Raw genomic sequence first — 22323 nt, forward strand, 5'->3', positions numbered from 1 at the left:
GGGTAGGAAGGAACTGCAGATGCTGTTTTTATGGGGTTCTGTTATGCTTAACCGTCATACTCTAAAGACACACAGGTTTGTAGGTCAATTGGCTTGGTGTAAATGTAAAATTGGTCCCTTGTGCGTGTGGGATAGTGTCGATGTGCGGGGATTGCTAGTTGGTGTGCACTCAGTGGGCCGAGGGGCCTGTTTCCACACTGTATCTCTAAACTAAATCTTATTTACACTCCATCCCTTGTTTCCAAGCATGTTTCACTGTTTCCACTCTGTACCTATGGGCGCGCATCCAATTCTTCTTGGCCTGGTTTATCCAGCTGATTTATCTCTTACTGAGATATACAGGTTCCTTCCAATGGAGCATTAGGACATTTAATAGCTAAGATTAGTTCATGCTGTGTGAACTACTGGAGTGTATTTGGGATGAGGGGTAGATTTTAGATAGCATCTGGCCCTCGGCGACTTTCTGCGTGTTGGACCCAGAGGGGATCTGCAATCATTCATTACATTTGCTCCACTCTTTTAAACCTCTACTCCAACAGATCTATACACTTTAAACGGCTTGATTGTAATCATGTATAGTCTTTCCGCTGACTGGAAAGCACACAAAAAAGCTCTTCACTGTACCTCGGTACACATGATAATAAACTAAACTAGAGTAATGCAGCAATATCATCTGCATGATCACTGTTTTTCCTTTCCCCATCTCTCTGCCCCAAAACATTTAGCTTTGGGACATTGTGAATTAGTTGGCATTAGAGCATTTTAATTATGTTTAGAGCACCAATATATAATGTGAGTTATATTATCCTGAACAATTGGGAAATTAAAAATATTTCATTACTACATTTAAACAAGGTTATATTCTAAAGATTAGATTTTTTTAGGCCAATGTCATGTTACCTTTCCAGTATTCATCCTTCTTTTTAATAAAGTTTGACGCGATTACATGGTCCATGGAGAATAAACCTGCGACTTTCAATATTAATGGTGCAAAACTAAAGAAAAAAGTGATTATTTCAAATCCTTTCTGCTCAAAGCTATTAAAATGCTGAATTCAACCAAGCAGGCAGGGAGAAGTAACTGATTTTTATTAACTGCATTTTTCCTAACACTTGTGGTAAAAAAAAAAGCTGCTTTGTTATAAAGTAGGCTTTGTAATTTGGACAGGAGATGGTGCATTTAGATAATGATTAAAAGCATCGGTATTACGCAAGACTGCATCATCTTTTGTTGGCACTTCTCAGGGAGAAGTAACTGATTTTTATCAATTGCATCTTTTTTCACCAGGGTAAAAAAAATAAGCTGTGTCGTTCAAAGGTAGTCTGCAATTTGAAGAAGAGATGTTGCATTTAAATTATAATTAAAAGCATTGGTGTAAAGTGAGCCTGCATCATCCTTTGTTAGTCACACTTATTTTCCCTGCTGAGTGGAAAGAACTTCAGAGCAAAGCACGGCTTCACAAGTGTACATGCAAGCTCCTGTGGAGGAAGAATGTGGTTCGCCATCACTGCAAGGGCACTGCAGTGCAAATCAAAGCATAGCCTCTAGGAGTGGAGACTAATAAGACACAGTCTATTTAAAATTGTTGTAACATTGAAGATTAATTGATGTAACTGTTTGGCTCTGCAGGATTTACTGCACAACCTAATTTCCATCCTAAGAGGTGGTTGAGTACCACTTGGTTTCATGGGCTCGGAAAGCAATCCGCCCGCGTTATATAGATGGATATGATTGTCAAATAATCAGGAGAAAACAATTATTTGATTCACTTTCAATTTTTGCTCTGTGTCCAAAGCTATTTACTGTTTGCATTTGAGAAAAAGTTATAACAGGCTTGAATTGTATTAAAATAACCGCTGCAATTGTTTAGACTGCATTTTCAATGTCATTTTGTGAATTTTGGTATGACAGTCACATTTAATTTATGAAATCCTGGATAGAGCTGACATTTATTGAATGTCAAAGAAATGTTCAAGTGAATGAAGCCGCTCAACGAATGCTCCTCCACACTTACCATAAAATCAAGTGTACGGTAGCATGTGTTTAACCATATCATACTATTTGATTGTTGATGTTTTCATCAGAACTATTCAAAGTAGAGTCACTTAGAGTGTCATGGTTATTAAAAGTCACCAGTACTTGAGATTGAAGCTTCCATTGTTGCGTTGGGACATTATCAGACAATGGTGGGACACAGATTTTAAAATCTTGGAAAGATGCAGGGCAATAGACAATAGACAATAGGTGCAGGTGTAGGCCATTCAGCCCTTCAAGCCAGCACTGCCGTTCAATTTGATCATGGCTGATCATCCACAATCAATACCCCGTTCCTGCCTTTTCCTCATACCCCCTGACTGCTATCTAGCTCTCTCTTGAAAGTATCCAGAGGACCAGCCTCCACCGCCCTCTGAGGCAGAGAATTCCACAGACTCATAACTGTCTGGGTGAAAAAATGTTTCTTCATCTCTGTTCTAAATGCCTCACCCTGTATTCTTAAACTGTGGCCCCTGGTTCTGAGATATCCTCTCATCCTTCTAAATTCCAGAGTGTACAAGCCCAGCCGTTCCATTCCCTCAGCATTTGACAGTCCCGGGGCAAGTTTTTTTTCTGCACAGAGATTAGTGGGGGCCTGGAACACTGGGCCAAGGGTGATAAGGGAGGCAGATACTATAGTGGCATTTAAGAGGTTTTTGGATAGGCAAATGAAAGTGCGGGAAGTGGAGCAATATGCATCATGTACAGGCAGATGGGATCAGTTGAACTGGACATCATGTACGGCACAAACATTGCGCGCTGATGGGCCCGTTCCTGTTCTATGTTCTATGCATGCTTCAGGGTGTGCTCGCCAACTCTACTGTACTCATTCATTTGAGGCCAGGTACAAGCCAATAATTTTATTGTGGTTTTGGGGTGATATGTAGGTCAGGGTAATGAATGGCAAGTTTACTGCCCTAACAGACATTGGTGAACCAGGTTCCAGCAGTTTCATGGTCACCATATCAGTTTAATTTGCCTAATGACTTAAATTTAACTTTCCCATTTGCAATCATGGGATTCGAATCTCGTGTCTCTGCATTAATAGAGCAGGTCTCTGCACATCAGTGTAGCAGTTGAGCACCATTCTGCCATATCATTCCGAAAGGCACAGGGCAGAACTTACACCACAAAACCTACACCGCACTTGTTCTGGTCTCCCTAAATAAATCCCAGTTTCCTACACCGATGTTGGTCTTCGCCTGCATGCTGCCCCTGTGTTACTGCAGTAAACGCTACTCAGAGCCAAATCAGACGATCTCGCATGGACCTGTGGAACCAAGGAATTGTAAATGCTGGTTTACAAAAAAAGGACACAAAGTGCTGGAGTAATTCAGTGGGTCAGGCAGCGTCTCTGAAAGACATGGATAGGCGATGATTTGGGTTGGGAGTCTTCTTCAGACACAAGGAACTGGTATATTAGATGAAGAAACAAAGAACTGCAGAAGGTACACAAAAAAGCTGGAGAAACTCAGCGGGTGCAGCAGCATCTACGGAGCGAAGGAAATAGGCAACGTTTCGGGCCAAAACCCTTCTTCAGACTGCAGATGTTGGTTTACACAAAAAGACTCAAAGTGCTGGAGGAGCTCAGCGGGTTAGGCAGCATATCTGGAGAACATGGATCCGTGATTTTTCAGGTCAGAACTTCTCTTTAGACAAGACCTAGACTAGTCAGGTCCCTTTTTCAGACTGGGAATCTGAAGTCTGAAGAACTGTCCTGACCCAGAACTTCATCTATCAATATTCTCCAGAGATGCTGCCTGCTCCATTGAGTTGCTCCAGCACTCTGTGTCCTCCCATAGACTTCCTAATTTGCAAGCTGGGAAGTTAGCCCTGAACTCTATGCTAGAGTAAGACTAGTGCAAGCACCACAGCTCCGGTTCAAATCTCTGTCCAGTTGTCAATCTTTGCTCAGCCACACATGGTACTGAGAACAAATAATTTGCAAGATGTCCCTGATTCCAATTCTTAGTTCTGAGAGAGTTCAGTTAATATTAATGTTTAAGTTGATCTCTCGTAAGAAAGGGGATCAAATATTTAATTTCCACCTAAATCATTTTGGTGAGGCAAACCCCCTATATTTTAGATGTGCCATTGTCCATGCCTCTGGGCTTGTATTTGCTGGAGTTTAGAACTATGAGGATGAACCTCATTGAAACCTAGACTATAATGAAAGGCTTAGATAGAGTGGATGTGCGGAGGATGTTTCCAGTAGTGGGAGAGTCTAAGACCGGAGAGTACAGTCTCAGAATAAAAGGAAGTATCTTTAGAATGGAGATAAGAAGGAATTTATTTAGCCAGTGTCTTGTGTGAATCTGTGGAATTCTTTCCCATAGACAGCAATGAAGTGTGTCAATGGGTATTTTTAAAGCATAGATTGATAGGTACTTGATTGGTAAGGGTGCCAAAGGTCACGGGGAGAAGGCAGGAGAATGGGGTTGAGAGGGATAAATAGATCAGCCATGATCGAATGGTGAAGCAAACGAAGGGCTGAATGGCCTAATTCGGCTAATGTTTCATGATATTATGATTTGTCCTTGACTATGCTGGTGGCCATGTCAATACAGCATGAGGTATAAATATTGTCTATGGAAGGGAGGTTGACTTGCATGATGGGGGAGGTTGGCATGCATGATGGTCTGGGCAGCGTCCACAATTCTCTGCAATTTCTTATGGTCTTGAATGGAGCTGTTGCCAACCCATGCAGTGAAGTGCCTTGATAAAATACTTGTCGAAGTTTCATGCGTGTATGACTAATATTGTTAAATCTTATTCTCGCAGATCCTCCGACTCCAATTGCCCCACCTCAGCTGAACTCTGTTGGAGCTACCTACCTGTGGGTTCTGCTGAACGCAAACTCCATCAGCGGCGACGGGCCGATCATCCAACGAGACATAGATTACCGGAGTACCTCCGGGAGCTGGGCAGACATACAGCCGGTAGACAGCCACCGGTACAAGATTGGCCATCTGGATCCTGACACAGAGTATGAAATCCGAGTCCTGCTCACGCGTCCCGGGGAAGGTGGAAGGGGAGCTCCTGGACCTGCCCTCAAAATGAAAACAAAGTGCGGAGGTAGGTCTCTGGAAACGGGTGAAGTTTGTATCATATTTTTGCCGGCTGAGGAAGAATGTGCCTTTGTGTTGTGTCAACCTTGCCTTAGGTTTGATCTTGATCTGTTGCTTCCTAATCTAATATTCCATACGTACTTGCCTGAGATCCCTGATGTGCAGGATGTAAAACAACACCTGGTGCAGTACTACGTGCATCTAAGAATTGATTAAATAGTGAGCCACTGATCCAGATGGAAATGGTGAAGATGGTATCAATACAGCTGGGCTAATGTGCTATCTGGATATTTAATATTAAAAAAAACAATCAGGCTGTTGTTTTCTCTCATTTTTTTCACATATCAGTGTCATTACAGAACGCCATAAAACAGGAAATTTAAGTGAAAAGAGATTTTGGTTGTCCACCTTTTCATTGGCAGATGCAGCTTGTAAGAAAATTTGCAAAGCACTGGAGTAACTCAGCAGGTCAGGCAACATCTCTGGAGAACATGGATAGGTGATGCTTTGAGTTGAAACCCTTCCTCAGGCTGAGAATGGTCCATCAATCTGAAGAAGGGTCCCGACCCGAAATATCACCTAACCATATTCTTCAGAGATGCTGCCTGACCCGTTGAGTTACTCGAGCACTTTGTGTCCTTTTGTGTAAATCAACATGTGCATTTCCTTGTTTCTGCATCTTGTAAGGCATAGACAATGCACCATGCTGTATCACATGGTTGGCTCAATGCATACAGTTTACTATGCTGTACTGCATTGCCTGTTCGTGTATACAGTTCTACAAAAAGTAACTCTGTATAAATGGATCCGTATGTGCAGCACAATTTAATTACTTGTGTACAAAGTAAAAAATGGCAAATGTTGGAACTCTGAAATGAAAACAGGAAATGCTGGAGATATGCTCTAGGTCAAGCAATGACAGGTTCTGATGAAAACATCTGTTTCTCTTTCCACTGATATAGCCTGACCTACTATATCCACCATTTTCAATTTTCATTTGTATACAGTGCTACACATTCTGTCTATATGGTGCTGTACTGTATATCTGGCACCATATAGTTGGATATGTCTAACAATATTGTTCAGTCAGTGTTGACAAAATGGATGGGTCCATGTATACCGTGTAATATAACATTTCTGTTTCATGTGTACACTCATGGGTCTATTTATTCAATGTGGCAACATTTGCTTTCTACAAATGTACTGTGCTATACAACGTTGCTTGTTTACATACACCATGTTGATCAGCTTGATTAATTTTGTAATCTCCACAAACAGCTAATTGCTTCAGATGTAATCAATTTATTTAGATTATTTCACTACTCACTTTCCATTAGATCATAGAACATAGAAAAATATAACACAGGAACAGGCACTTCTGCCCACCATGTCTCTGCCGAACATGATGCTAAGATAAACTAATCTCATGATCCATATCCATTCCATTCTCATCTGCCTGTCCATGATCCATATCCCTGCATTCTCTGCATGGCCATTTGCCTATCTAAAAGATTCGAGGAAGAGTCTCGACCCAAAACGTCATCTATTCCTTTTCTTCAGCGATGCTGCCTGACCCGCTGATTGCTACAGCATTTTGTGCCTATCTTCTGCGCATCTAAAAGCCTCTTAAATGCCACTATCATATCTGCCTCCACCACAAGCCCTGGCTGTGGGTTCCGGGCACACAGCACATTATTTTTAAAGATGTCCCAAACATCTCCTTTAAACTCTGCCACTCCAAAGTTGTACCACAGTCTTTGACATTTCCATCCTGGGGAAAAAGGTTCTGTCCACCCTATCCATGCCTCTCATAATTTTATAAACCTCCATCAGGTTTCCCCACAACCTCCAGAGTAAACAATCCAAGTTTGTCCAACCTCTTCTTGCAGGTAGTACCACCGAGCCCTGGCAGCATTCTGGTAAACTTCTTCTGCATGTTCTCTAAAAACTCCACATTGTCCGTAATAAGGTGACCACAACTGCCCTTATTGTTCGGGTGGTTGGCAGACAGGAAACAAAGAGTACAGATTAACGGGTCCCTTTCAGAATGGCAGGCAGTGACCAGTGGGGTACCGCAAAGCTCAGTGCTGGGACTGCAGATAAAGGGATTCAAAGTAACATTAGCAAACTTGCAGATGACACAAAGCTGGGTGGCAGTGTGAACTGTGAGGAGGATGCTGTGAGAATGCAGGGTGACTTGGACAGGTTGGGTGAGTGGGCAGATGCATGGCAGATGCAGTTTAATGTGTATAAATGTGAGGTTATCCGCTTTGGTAGCAAAAACAGGAAGGCAGATTATTATCTAAGTGGTGTCAAGTTGGGAAAAGGGGAAGTACAACGGGATCTGGGGGTCCTTGTCCAAAGAGGTCATTCTGCAGTTATACAGGGCCCTAGTGAGACTACACTTGGATTATTGTGTGCAGCTTTGGTCTCCAAATTTGAGGAAGGGCATTCTTGCTATTGAGGGAGTGCAACTTAGGTTCACAAGGTTACTTCCCAGGATTTTGGGACTGTCATATGGTGAGAGTGTTAATATTGAACAAATTAAAGACATCATAAAATGGAGAATCCCTGCATTTGTCAGAATTGCTTAACCTTTGTCAGTGGAAAACCACGGGCTTTGAATGGCACCGATTAGTCTGAGCCTCAGAATAATATGCATGATGGTGAAGGATCCAGGTATTCTCCTCATTTCCCCTTAAGAGGCTGTCCCACTGTAAGAGCAAATTCAAGAGCTCTCCCGAGTTTAAAAAAAAAATCAAACCCGTGGTAAGCACGTAGAATGTACATTGTGGGTACGTCGGAGCTCAGGACATCTCTTAGCGGCTCATAACACTAACGGCAGGTACTCGGGAAATGCGGTAAGCTCGGGGAGACTTGTGAAGATTTTTCAACATGTTGAAAAATGTCCACGAGAGCCCCGAGTACCTACGAGCGGCTATTACCGTAATTCTCCGAGTTCGAACCAGGGAAAACTAGGAGAACTCTTGAATTAGCTTGTACAGTGGGACAGGCCCATTAATTGATGAAATGTGTAGAAACTCTCCAAACAAATAAATGCATTGATATGATTGGATTACTGCAAAAGCCTTGTATATATTGTAAGTAATGTTGCTAGACAGTTACCCTGCTGTTTGTTGATTGACTAAAGTGTTGAGCCCCTGGCATGTTTGGATTCCAGGGTAAATGCTACATTATTCAAGTTAAGTTAGCTTCCTCTAGAAGCTTCCCCTGAAACAATGTATGGAAGGGGGATTCTGTTATTGGTCGGAGTAACTGTCAATAATGTATTGTAATTAATATGTTTGATTGGATTGTAAAGAGACCATCCCTAAATAGTTTGGCATCTCAAGGTTCGGGGACCTATATAAGGCACGAGGTCCTTTGTCGATATTCTGGAAGAGCGCTTGGGACTGTATGTCCTTTTGGAGTGTCTCTATTTGAACACGGCTGAAGGGCTTGGCCAGGCAGATACAAGGATCAAACCAGTGATGGTTAGGTATCGTATAGGGGAATTTGCTGTTCAATCTAAAAATAAAGTTTTGTTGTTCCAGTGCTTGACAGTGCTTTATTAACTTAACTAGACGGGGGAAAGCTTAGAAAAGCATATTTACAAGAGAATGGAGCGGCTGGGCTTGTATACTCTGGAATTTAGAAGGATGAGAGGATATCTTATTGAAATATATAAGATTATTAAAGATTTGGACATGCTGGAGGCATTGTCTCTGCATTGCCCTTGATCAAAAGTGAGTCATCTATTCTGGACATCTCAAATATTTAATGAACAGTCAGGGTGGAAATGTCAAAGACAGGTGGCATACAGTAGCTTTAAGATTAGTGTGACAATAGCTTTGGACAAATTGGACAAGTCAATTTCCCTCCTGGGATAAATAAAGTTCTATTGTATCATACAGTATCGCACAAAGGGTTGCTGGGTGCCTGGAACACATTGATGGGGCTGGTGGTGGAGGCAGATACAGTAGTGGCAGCTGGGAGGCTTTTAGATAGGGAATGGACATGCAGGGATTGGAGCAATATAGATCATGGGCAGGCAGATGAGATTAGTTTATCTGGGCATCATGTTCAGCATAGACATAGTGGACTGAAGGGCCTGTTCTTGTGCTATGGAGCAGCAATCAATTTTTGCAGGAATTATTTATGGTGCAATGATCCATCAATATTTGGTGATCTAACTTTTTTAAATCAAAATATTTATTCAGAATAAAAAACATAAACAAAACAAGAACTGTGCAAATAAAATTATTCCGACATTCTCAAAGGCTATCAATACATTCAATGGTGTTGTATTTAGTAGTCTTCACAGAAATATAATTATACCCGGTATCTTGCCATTCATGTGGCCCCCTGAGGTTATATCCCATCCCTTGTGTGAGGTATGTCCCCTCCTTACTGTCCAGCAGCAGATGGACCCAAAATTGTGGACCTCCCCCCACAGATCCTTTTCATTTGCATAAAAAATAATTTATTCGATTATGTACACGATACAAAACCCCCCCCAAAAAAGCTGTGGTGACAGACCCACCACCATATTACAAAATCACTAAATTATTCAGACACTGAATCCCAAACAGCTAAGTTACAAAGATACTAATAACTACTATATAACCCCAGCATTGGGGCAAAGCATCCGGCTCGGGCAAAGCCCGGCGTCGCAACGCCGCGGATGGCCATCCTGGCCAGGCCAAGGAGCAACCCAACCAGTATATCTTTGGCCCTGTCCACTCCCTAGATCCTGTCACCATTCCTTCACTCCTTGACAGCAGAGCCGTCTATGGAGCCTAGATGGAGTGGTGGTGCTCCCCACAGAGCCTTGGCATTGGCTGCACCAAGCTTCAGTGCATCCCTCAGCACGTACTCCTGGAGTCCGGAGCGGGCCAGTCGGCAACATTCCCTGACAAATATCTCGCACTGCTGGGAGGTCAACAGGTTTTGGGCCGACCAAAGAGCGTCTTCCGCCAAGTTGATGACCTTTTTTTAATTATTCAAAATAAACTTGACTCGGGGTAAAAAAATATACACAAAGTAGGCAATGTGCAAAATTCCTCCAACATTAACAGAGGCTATACATACATTCATTGCGTCATAATGTAAATTGTTTACAAATTTTATCCGACACCCTTGCCATTCCCTGGAGTGAAATCCCTTCCTTTATTTGCGGGGCGTCTCCAACAAGTTTTTTTTATTTAATCTTTTTAATAGTTTTTATTTATTTACTTATTGTTAAAGTTACCTTCCAGCAGCATAGTATAAATGCAAATGAACAGATCAATATTATTTCTTAAAACTGATGCCGAGAGCTGCCTGTATGAACTGCTGCAACTGTTGGCCTCGGGAGTGCCTGGAAGCCTGGCTACTGATGCAAATCACCATGCATGTGAAATGGCTGACACTTTGGCAGGATTTGACCAATGACTTGATCCCACTGCAGAATAAAACGGTTAAATTATAGAGCCCGTTCAATATCGTGGAACCAAGCCCTCCTCAATCCTGAGACACTGTCCATCAAGAAGATGAGAGACCTATCGCTGGAACTGCAATGTGTCAGCAGTTTCAGGAGCGAAGGGGAAATTGAGACGATAATTTTTAAAGAAAACATTTAGAAGGCAGAAACTCACTGACTGCGCATTTAAGGAACTTCTTCTGACAGAGGTTTGTCTCATTTGCAGTCCTAAGTGTGCAAGAAAGTAACATCAGTGAGTTGTGCAGGAAGAAACAGATTCTAGTTTATACCGAAGATAGACACAAAGTGCTGGAGCAACACAGCGGGTCAGGCAGCATCCCTGGAGAAAAAGGATGGGTGACTAATCATTCAGTTTCTTGTGGTCAAGGCAGCCCTTTTGTCGATGAGGATGTGAGTGATGTTATTAACCTCAAGAGTCAGGGTTTAAAGGTGCAGCAAAATTGAGCAAACTAAAATTCAGAAAGCCTTCAGGTTCTGGAAAGAAGATTACTTTGCCACACAACTATTACAGACTTTATTTTTGTTTATAAAATGAGTTGTGATTAAGGCATTGGTCATCATGTGAACACGTGACAATTTAATAACATGCTTAAGGGGCTGTGTGGTGCTGATAAGGTAATAGGAAAGAAATTAAGTTAGGAAGGAATAAAATACTCCATCCTCAACGACTGTTTAGTGGAATCTGTAGCAGCAGCCGTTTATGATGACACTCATTTCACCTGTTTAATTACAGTGATAATTGCACATTTAAACTATGCACCCAAGGGCCATGCAAACCACATTTAAACTGCAAATGCAACACATCGGACAGTTAATAATCCTAATGGTCCTCATCTTGGATAAGAAAGCATTTATGTCTGAAATTCAGCTGTGCGCAGTGATAGCAAATGGACATTTGCTCTGTATCTTCCCTCCACCACTCCGTGAAATATGCCTCAATAATTGTTACGTAAAAAATTCATTCCAAATTGGTTTCAAATTACAGAAGGTGTATAATAATAGGTTGTGACACTGATGTGTTAATATGTTTTATTGTCTCTACATCCTCTGATATTAAATTCAATGGTATATGTTCCTTTCTGATTATGGAAGTTGGCAGCCTGCTAATTAACCATTTATAGTTTTTTTTTAAATTGTAATTTCAAGACTGGGATGGAATCTAAAATATAGATAAATTATATTGATAGTGTACTCCAGGAAAAACTGCCCTAACTCTATATTTAGCTGAAATATAAACTAAACGTACAATTTCAAACTTGCCACTATCACACCATAAGACATAGAGGAGAGTTAGCCATTCAGTCTCCTCTGCCATTTGATCATGGCAGATTTATTTTTCCTCAACCCTATTCTCCTGCTTTCTCCCCTTATCCTTTGATACCTTTCCCAATCAAGAACCTGTCAATCTCTGCTTTGAAAATACTATCTTGGCCTCCACAGCCATCTGTGACAATGAATTTGACAGATTCACCACCCTCTGGCTAAAGAAATTCTGTCTCATCTCCATTCTAACGGTGCGTCCTTTTCTTTTGAGGCTGTTCCCTTCAGTTCTCGGCTCTCCCACTACTGGAAACATCCTCTCCACGTCCACTCTAGGCCTTTCATTATCCGGTATGGTACGGTACGGTAAAGTACAATGTGCCAACACCATTGGGCAATTGAGTTCCACCTCAGAGGTTTTCATGCATGGAACTTTGCCAGTAGACCCAATACCTGAGAACAAATATTTGAGTAATTTCTGTTGAACTTGTAATGTTGACGTCAAAGTGGGCAGCTCGTCACTTTCTGTGATCTGGGCATTAATGGAATGGCCGGCATGTATTGGCCATCCTTAATTCCCTTCTTAAGGCGGCAGTGAGCTGCCTTTTTAAACCACAGAAGTCGTTATGATTCAGGTATAAGTTGGGAATGTCATGATTTTGGTCCAGCAACAATGAAGGAACAACAATGTTGGGCGGCGCAAGGGTAGAGCTGCTGCCTCACAGTGCCAGAGACCCAGGTTCGATCCTGACCATGGGTACTGTCTGTGCGGAGTTTGTATGTTGTATGTTGAGGAAAGACATTCTTGCCATAGAGGGAGTACAGAGAAGGTTCACCAGACTGATTCCTGGGATGTCAGGACTTTCATATGAAGAAAGACTGGATAGACTCGGTTTGTACTCGCTAGAATTTAGAAGATTGAGGGGGGATCTTATAGAAACTTATAAAATTCTTAAGGGGTTGGACAGGCTAGATGCAGGAAGATTGTTCCCGATGTTGGGGAAGTCCAGAACAAGGGGTCACAGTTTAAGGATAAGGGGGAAATCTTTTAGGACCGAGATGAGGAAAACATTTTTCACACAGAGAGTGGTGAATCTCTGGAATTCTCTCCCGCAGAAGGTAGTTGAGGCCAGTTCATTGGCTCTATTTAAGAGGGAGTTAGATGTGGCCCTTGTGGCTAAAGGGATCAGGGGGTATGGAGAGAAGGCAGGTACAGGATACTGAGTTGGATGATCAGCCATGATCATATTGAATGGCGGTGCAGGCTCGAAGGGCAGAATGGCCTACTCCTGCACCTATTTTCTATGTTTCTATGTCCCTGTGGATTTTCTCCCGGTGCTCCGGTTTCCTCCCACATCCCAAAGACGTGCAGGTTTGTACGTTAATTGGTTTCTGTAAATTGTACCTTGTGTGTAGGATGTGAGAGTGGGATAGCAAAGAACTAGTGTTTGGCTGATCGATGATTGGCATGGACTCGGTGGGCCAAAACGCCTGTTTGCATGCTGTATATCTGTATCTAATACAACAGATTAGTGTGCACCTTGGAGAGGCACCTGCAGGTGGCTCTGCTCCCTAGTCCTCCTTGGCAGTAGAGGTTGGAAGGTGCTACCTGGATTAGGAAATCCAATGCATGGCACATAACATTGCTATTGTGCACTGGTGATGGACAGAGGCTTATTCGGTGGATGAGATACCAATCAAGAATATGTTGCCATATCACATTTTTGAGCCCACACAACAGATAGCACAGTTCTGTCCATATGTCTTAAGAGCAAGAGAGTTAAGATTGGATTGATACTTCATTGCATCATGTTCCCTCTTCTGCTCCCCAGCTCCAATTCCAATAAACCGATGGTGACTTTCTTCCCAAAGTACAGCTCACTCCCACAACACCCGGCATGGCAACAACTATTTCCCACAAAGCCATCTCCTTTCTAATCCTTTGTAATGACTTTCATCAACCATTACTTTCTTCGATGAACTGCAGTCGGTTAGAAGCTGCTCCCATGAGGGAGTTTGCACTCCCCGTGTTCTGCCATGTACAAGGCCTACTATTCTTCGCCAACTTTGTCCTGTGCTGTAATCTAATTGAAAATATATAAAATATAATCTGCAGCATTCAATGGTTAAGGGTGCTTTAGTAACATGTGCAAACCTCACTGTGAAATTCTCTTTTCGCATACAGTTCATTAAAGTATTGCCATACCTAAGCACAATCCCCGATTAGAAAAGTGTACAGAAATGGTCCACTGAGACCTCATGCAAGAGGCGCCAGGTTTTGGTGCCATTCCGTAGTCTAGACTTCGCAATCTAGTCCGCGCTCTGGATTTCAGGGAGTGGTTGCAAGGCTTCCAACCATCACCTTCATCCAGATTGTCCAGCGCACTGATGTCCCTCTCCTCGCGCATCCACCTATAGGCCCCGTGGGCATCTGCCACGGCTGACTGAGTGCGCAGAAGGCAAGATGCCGGTTCACTCTCCCACCGGCCTCACTCTTCGCATCCATTGTCACCGGCTCCCTACTCTCCAGCCTCTGAGCATTCCTCTGCAGGCCGTGGCCCACCGGGTCTGGATCCAGCCAAGACCTGCAGTCTCTGTTCAGTGTTCTCTGAGATACATAGGGACATTCTGGACCAACCCATGGCAGATCATAGTGAGCCTATAAAGTTTCTGAGTAATTTACAAAAGGGCGATGGCAAGAGAAAATACTGTACATGCATTTAAACAACATGTTTCAAGGCACTATGATGTCCCAAAGCACTTTACAGCCAACAAAGAATTTCTGAAATATATTGTAATAGAGTTAGTAATTGCCTATTTCCTCACAACTCGAAATGAAACAAACGTCAGGGAATTTGTTTTCATCAATAAGAATTGAAAGATACATATTAGTCTGGATACTGAGAATGCTGCTTTGCTCTTCTTTGAAATAGTTTCAGTGGGATTACTTGAGAGAACAGTAAGGACTCATATTAAAACAATATTTCCCAAAATGCAGTCTGGCGTGTGTGCTCTGTGCTCAATGTGGGACTCAAACTCACCACTTTATGACCTGAACAAGTGTTAATCAAGTGAGCGGCATGGTGGCTCAGTGGTAAAGTTGCTGCCTTACAACACCAGAAACCCGGGTTCGATCCTGACTATGGGTGCTGTCTATACGGAGTTTGTACGTTCTCCCCGTGACCACATGGCTTTTCCCCGGGTGCCCCGGTTTCCTCCCTCACTCCAAAGACGTAAAGGTTTGTAGGGTAATTGGCTTACGTGAACTGTCACCAATCTGTAGGATGGTGCTAGTGTACGGGGATCACTGGTAGGCATGGACTTAGTGGGACAAAGGGCCTGTTTCGTGCAGGATTAGGCCATTTGGCTCTTCGAGCCAGCACTGCCATTCAATATGATCATGGCTGTTCATCTAAAATCAGTACCTCTTTCCTGTTTTTTCCCCATATCCCTTGATTTTGCTAGCCCCAAGAGCTAAATGTAACTCTCTCTTGAAAACATCCAGTAAATTGGCCTCCACTGCCTTCTGTGGCAGAGAATTCCACAGATTCACAACTTTCTGGGTGAAGAAAGTTTGTCCTCATCTCAGTCTTAAATGTCCTACCCCTTATTCTTAAACTGTGATCCCTGGTTCTGAACTTCCCCAACATCGGGAACATTTTTCCTGCAGTTACAGTAAGAGAAAATCTAGCAGGCAAGCAGGATGCTTTCTCCAACCACCCCCATTTGAAGGCCACTATCTTCCACCGTTTCTACCCAGTGCTTGGTACTTACTTCCAGCAGCCACTGGTTGTCCTCCAGGATGCACAGAGCCGCAGCCTGATCCATGCTGGTCACCTGGGCGAATCCGGCACAGAGACTCTCACGGCAGCGGTGCAACGCTTTCGACGCCTGCTATGGCCCGGGAATCTTGCACTGAGGCTGCTCCATGCCAGCAGCTGTCCCCACCGCTGCTTCTGCTTCCATCCCTCCCTCAGCCCCTGCTCTCCAACACCCGCAGCCCATGCAGTTGATATGCGTTTAAAAATTTTCGTTGATCACAGAATTTCTCACAACAGAGCATGAGAAAGTTGTGGAGAGCGTGAAAATTTGGCGAAATGCGTGATTCTCACGCTCAATGCATGAGAGTTGGCAGCCCTTGGATAGGTGACGTTTTGGATTGGGCCTGACACTTTACCTATCAACATTCTCCATGAATGCTGTCTGGCCCATTTTGTTACACCAGCACTTTCTTTTCATTGACTGATGAGTGTGCTCCAGTACACATTGGCTTCTGCCTTGTTGATAGTGAAAAGTTATCAAAATAACTTTACAAGGGACCCTTTTCCAATGAACAGTGAACTCCCAACTTGCGCTTTCTCAGCGGCATCAGCCAAGGCGGCACCGTTTCTGCCATGCAGCGCCAGAGACCCAGGTTTGATCCTGACTATGGGTGTTGTCTGCATAGAGTTTGCATGTGCTGCCTGTGATGATGTGGGGTTTCTCCGGGTGCTCTGGTTTCCTCCCACACTCCAAAGACGTACAGGTTTGTAGATTAATTGGCATCTGTAAAATTGTAAGTTATCCCTAATGTGTAGGACAGTATTAATGAATGGGGGTGATCGCTGGTCGTTCTGGACTCGGTGGGCTGAAGAGCCTGTCTCCACACTCTTATCTCTAAAGTAAAGTCTAAAGTAAAGCTGCAGATGCATACAAAATTGTAGTAGCATATGGTGAGATTGAATGTGTTTGATTACAATGCTAAATGACGGGCAATAGGGTAGTAAAGCATTAAATGAAAAATGCTTTTAATAAAATAGATGAAGGTGTCATCGTATTGATTTCAAGACAGCGCGACCAGAGAAAATGGCAGCATTTTCCAGTTCCTGCAGAATAAACAGTGACTGCTGGCCATCTGCTAAGATTTACAGAATGTTATAGCCTGAGCAATTTTAAACAATTAAGATTCATTGAGCTTATTAAAATGCATTGTACTTTTTAAGCCCAGCTGCTGGTTACTTGTTAAATTGAATGCTTTGCATAAAGTAAGTGGAAAAAGTGATCCGTTGAGAATAATATCAAAACATTCTTCATGTGTGGGAATTGACATAATTAGACAAGTTTGTAAGCATTTGCGGAAATTTCACTCAAGTATCTGCTTTGGCCTTTGGGCTTTGGGCCCAAAGTGCAGCTCTGGCACTTTCCACCCTCACCTCTTAGCCAGGAGTTTGTGCATTCAATGTTCTGCTCCACGGATCATAGCGCTGAAAAGCTAAGCTGACTGCCTCAGTTCCGGCGTTATTTGTCAACGGAGATGTTTCACAACTGCTCTCTCAGCTGTCCTTGAACTATATTCTGGCATTTCTTTGAAGAAGAGCAGGTGACATCCCTGGTATCCTGGCAAAAATGTATCCCTTAATCAGCATCACAGAAATCAGATTATCTGGTTGTTATCCTAATGATATTTCAAGGACTTTGCTGTTCAGATATCTACTAAGACTTTATTCCATGGAGCGCAGGAGGATAAGGGGTGATCTTATAGAGGTGCATAAAATCATATGGTGAATGACCAGAGTCTTTTACCCAGGGTAGGAGATTCAAAAACATGAAGACTTGGGTTTATTTATTATTTATTTATTTATTAGTTATTTATTTCGGACAGAATAAAAGCGGGAAAGACTATAGGAATACTGTAGGAAACAGAGAGGCAACTTTTTTGCACAAAGGATGGTAGATATGTGGAACGAGCTTCCAGAGGAGGTGCGGCAGATAAAATCACAATGTTAAAAACACAATGGACAGGTACATGGATAGGGTAGATTTAAAGGGATGTGGGCCAAATGTAGATCGGGGAGACTTGTGTAGATGGGGCTGTTGGTCAGCGTCGGTAAATTGGGCTGAAGGACCTGCTTCCACGATGTATGACTATGACTTTAAGAGGACATATGTTTAAGGTGAGAGGAGCAAGATTTAATACGAACCTGAGGGGCATATTTTTCACAGGAGTTAGTTGAGGTAGATACGTCATTTGTCCCTGTCCCTGTCCAAATTGTCCATGTCCCTGTCCAAGACACTCGGACAGGGACATGGATAGCAAAGGTTTAGAGGGGGTTGGGCCAAACACAGACAAATGGGACTAGGGAGGCGGGGGAGGGGGGTGTTTCTGTTCTCAATGACTACTGCTGTGTTTCCACACACGGTGCCTCAGGAAGGCCGTCAGCATCCATAAAGATTCATCACACCCCTGTAACAGACTGTTTGAACTACTTCCCTCCGGCAGACGTTACAAGACATTCTACGCCCGAACCTCCTGACTCAGAAACAGCTTTATTCCAAGAGCCATAGCGGATCTGAACCGGCCCTGCTGAGTGCCCCTACCCCCCATGGACTGTCTCCCTCGGATGGTCTCGACACACAGCTTTTACTTTTCTTTTTCATCGGTTGGAGCTGCATACTAAATCTCGTTGCGCTGACGTGCAATGACAATAAAAGATATTATTATTATTATTATTACATTATTACAGTGGATGCAAATGGCATCTTCAACATGATAAAATACACCATAATATTGACAATCTACCTTTTCTTTAGAAAGTTAAAAGAAGTAACCATTGTGGTGTGGAGATTTCACTTTGGGGTAGAATAGTAACCTGGGTTAAAAGTATCAGACCAACCACTCACGATAATTTGCAGAATAGCAAGCATAATACTTTCCATGAGCCAGGACATTCAAGCAGCATTTTTTATCATTATTTGATCTTATTCCTGAGGATTATAAAATGCATTATTAAAATAGCCTGAGAGTAACCTGTTTTTAAATTACTTTAAAAATCTGGACAGAAATAATTACATTTTGTAACTAACGAGTAATTTTGTTTGCATGTTGGTGAGCCTGAAGTAAAATCCAGGTTAATCTGAATAGAAAAAAAAAGTTACAGATTTTGTTGGTTTGGCTGGTATTTATTTCCTAGTCCTGATGTACCTTCTCTCTGAAGGTTTATTAGCCGGGAGAGTTAAGGGAACCCTTACAGAGTAATGAAAGGCATAGGTAGAGTGGATGTGGAAAGGAAAGGAAAGGGAGAGTCTAGGACCAGAGGTCATAGCCTCAGAATTAAAGGGTGCTCTTTTAGAAAGGAGGTAAGGAGGAACATCTTTAGTTAGAGGATTGTTAATCTGTGGAACTCATTGCCACGGAAGGTTGTGGAGGCCAAGTCATTGGATATTTTTATGCAGAGATAGCCACATTCTTGATTAGGACGGATGTCAAGGGTTATGGGGAAAAGGCAAAAAACTGGGATTAGGAGGTAGAGATCAGCCATGATTGAATGGCGGAGTAGACTTGATGGGCCGAATGGCCGAATTCTATTCCTATAACTTGGGAATGTGCGAACCTATCATACATTACTGCAATTCAGGGTCATAACCAATTTAAAATACTGTTTTAAAGTGCTGAAGGAACCGAAGGTCAGTTTTAAAGTGCTGAAGATCTGGCCGTATCCGGGAAGGGAATGGACATGCAATGTGTTGGCTCAGAACAGGGATTGTTGGATAATAGAAAGCATCTGCAAGTTCAATGGTTGTGCTACAGCTCCTGGGTCTGGATTCCCTCAATGCAGCCAGTGACGCCACCGTCCGCCTTAGGGGTGAAAACACCATTGCATTCGGAGATTCAGACGGATGTTCATTACCTTTAGACTTTAGACTTTTGTCATACAGCGCGGAAACAGGCCCTTTGGCCCACCGAGTCCACGCCTGCCAGCAATCTCCATGTACACTAGCACTGTCCTACACACCAAAGATCTTAGAGCAGAGCAAGATGGGCTACTCCTACGAAATACAATGGGCTGACGTGTAGTACGCTACGGAGAGGATCCTGGGCATTTTTCCCCGCCCATTTTAGTAACTGGAGCCTACCTGACCCGACCCGTCTCGCAGTGTAATCAATGTTGCAGGGCAACAGTTTGTGTGTGTGATATAGGGTTAGATTCATAATTCTGTCAGTTCATACTTCTTGTCAAGAATAAAATTTGATTCTGGTAATTGTCTTTTTTGATGTTTTTTAAATCATTTATTTTTAAATAGCTCACAAGCAGTGTTTGAGTTGATTTTGTAGTAACCGGAACCGACCCGACTCGCAGGGTAATTGACATTGCGGGGGAAGTTTTTGTGTGTGATATAGGGTTAGATTCATAATTCTGTTAGTTCATAATTCTGTTAATTCTTGTTAAAGAATAAAATGTTTATAAACACACATACATGAATGTGATATAAATGTATATAATCATATAACACACACAATTATATTTCTTCTGATCCAATGATGAACTTTATTTCAGACTAGACAAGGGACATTAAATAAGAAACATTGTAAACCTCCCTGCAACTTCACACACACTAGGCCTCTTATCCCACCCCTCAACTCTTTTTTCGGGTTACAGGTCGGATTCAGCCCGTGTGCCGTAGGTTGCCGAACCCTGTCCTAGATGTTTGGCCTCATTGTGGTCCCCCCCATGTTTTACAACCGATTCACCTGGTTAGTTCTATCTCCGGCTGCTTCATGTTGTCAGCGGCTGCACATCCAACCAAGAAAGAAGAGAAGAGATACGACATCACTCACAGCCGCCAACTGACGCGCATCCCCTGTCCGCGCAGATCGCTCTGATGTGGCGCAAAGAGACAAACTGTGCAGGGACTGAAGACATCGTGAAAATTCTGTCATCAGCGTGAAGAATGTGAGATTTGGCTGAAATGCATGACTCTCATGCTCAAAGCGTGAGAGTTGGCAGCCCTGTCTAAGGCCAGGATGTGACAACACACACACAGGGAGACACATACACAACGGAAGACACACACACAGAGGGAGAGAGACGCACACACAGAAACAGACAGTCACACACACACAGGGAGACACACACACACATGGAGACACACACACACACACACAGAAACGTACAGGGGGACACACAGAGATACACACACACAGAGAGACACACACACACACACAAACACACACACACACACACACAGAGACACACATACAGACATGCACACACACACAGACGAATACACACACAGACATGCACACACACACACACACACTCACACACGCACACACACATATACACACACACACACACACACACACACCCACACCCTCACACACACACACACCTCTCCCTAGACCCGCACTTTCACCTCACACACTTTCTCTTTCACACACAGACACGCACACCTTCACACACAGGGAGACGCACACACACTCTCTGACACACAGAACACGCTCCTCCCGCACACACACACAGGGAGACACACACACACACAGGGCACACAGGGACAGGACACACACACACACAGCACACCTTTCCTTCCCCCTTCCAGGACCGACCTCCTCCCCTTCCCTCCCTGGTGCCAGCAGCCTCTTTTCTTCCTCTTATTCTTTCCTCTCCCTCCCTCTTTTTTTGTTTTTTCCCCCTCCCTCTCGTTTCCTCACCCTCCCTCTTTCTCTTTCTCCCCATTCATCCCCTTTCTACCTTCCCTCCCCTCTCTCTTTGTCTCCATCTCTCCCTTTTTTTTCTTTCCTCCTCTCTCTCTTTCTCCCTTCCCTCTCTCCTCCCTGTCCCTCCTGGCGGGCACAGTGTTGCATGGATTGGCAGCGCTGGCACTGCTGTGTGAGTTGAAGGGCAGGAGGGAGGGAGGGAGCGAGGCTGCAGCAGCGACCGGCAGCACAGCGCTCGCAGCCGGCACACAGAGGGGAGGCTGGCTGGACTATGGTGCCGTCCTCACACCCGCCGTTTATGCCGGTGTTGTGGACTTTCGTGTTTGCGCTTTTGTTAAATTTTTAATTCCAATTTATTTTTAATATGTTTTAGATTATTTATTTTTTTATTATTTTTCGTGATTTTTTTTACGATCGCTGTCATGTGGCGCAAAGAGAGACAAACTGTGAAGCATAGCTCTGCTATGGGATCTCTGCTGTGCAAGGACTGAAGACAGGGTGAGAATTCTGTCATCAGCGTGAGGGCGTGAGAATTGGTTGAAACCTGAGAGAATTGAGAATTTTGAGGCTATGGCCTCAATGTGGTCTCCCCCTCATCCTTCTAAACTCCAGTGATTACAGGCCTAGTGTGGTCATAGCTCATCGTACAGGCCCAGTGTTAACTGTGATGCACATTGAGCATCTGTCTTCCTTGTTCTTCACTCCAGGTAACCAGGCACTGGCAGTGAATACCCTTTGCGGTAACGTGGTACCGAGGCCTCACGCACAATATCCCTGTCGGCCTTTAATTGTGGGCAAAACTAGGCAAAGAATTTTGCTGGAATGAAACCAGCAGGACATTTTAGTAGTTTTTTTTTTAATGTTTCTTTTCTACAGAGGCATTTTAAAAGCTATTAAAAATTGATGTAATTGATTAAAGCAAAGATTAAACAACCAGAATGTTAATTAAACACAAATATAAACACTTAGAAATAATTTAAAAATATTGGAGTAAAATAATTATA

At 43.2% G+C, this 22323-nt stretch overlaps 1 protein-coding gene across 12 annotated transcripts in view; it reads left to right on the forward strand.

The window, feature by feature from the left end:
• LOC129696231 (receptor-type tyrosine-protein phosphatase mu-like) overlaps positions 1 to 22323 on the forward strand; it is a 905597-nt gene that overhangs the window by 413816 nt on the left and 469458 nt on the right. For all 12 annotated transcript variants that reach the window (XM_055633926.1, XM_055633914.1, XM_055633916.1 and 9 more), the window contains exon 7: positions 4816 to 5109. In XM_055633926.1, coding sequence (XP_055489901.1) covers positions 4816 to 5109 — 294 coding nt within the window. The remainder of the gene's footprint in view (positions 1 to 4815; positions 5110 to 22323) is intronic.

This window comes from Leucoraja erinacea, chromosome 4 (genome assembly GCF_028641065.1).
Source record: "Leucoraja erinacea ecotype New England chromosome 4, Leri_hhj_1, whole genome shotgun sequence".
In the NCBI taxonomy this organism is placed as follows: domain Eukaryota; kingdom Metazoa; phylum Chordata; class Chondrichthyes; order Rajiformes; family Rajidae; genus Leucoraja; species Leucoraja erinaceus.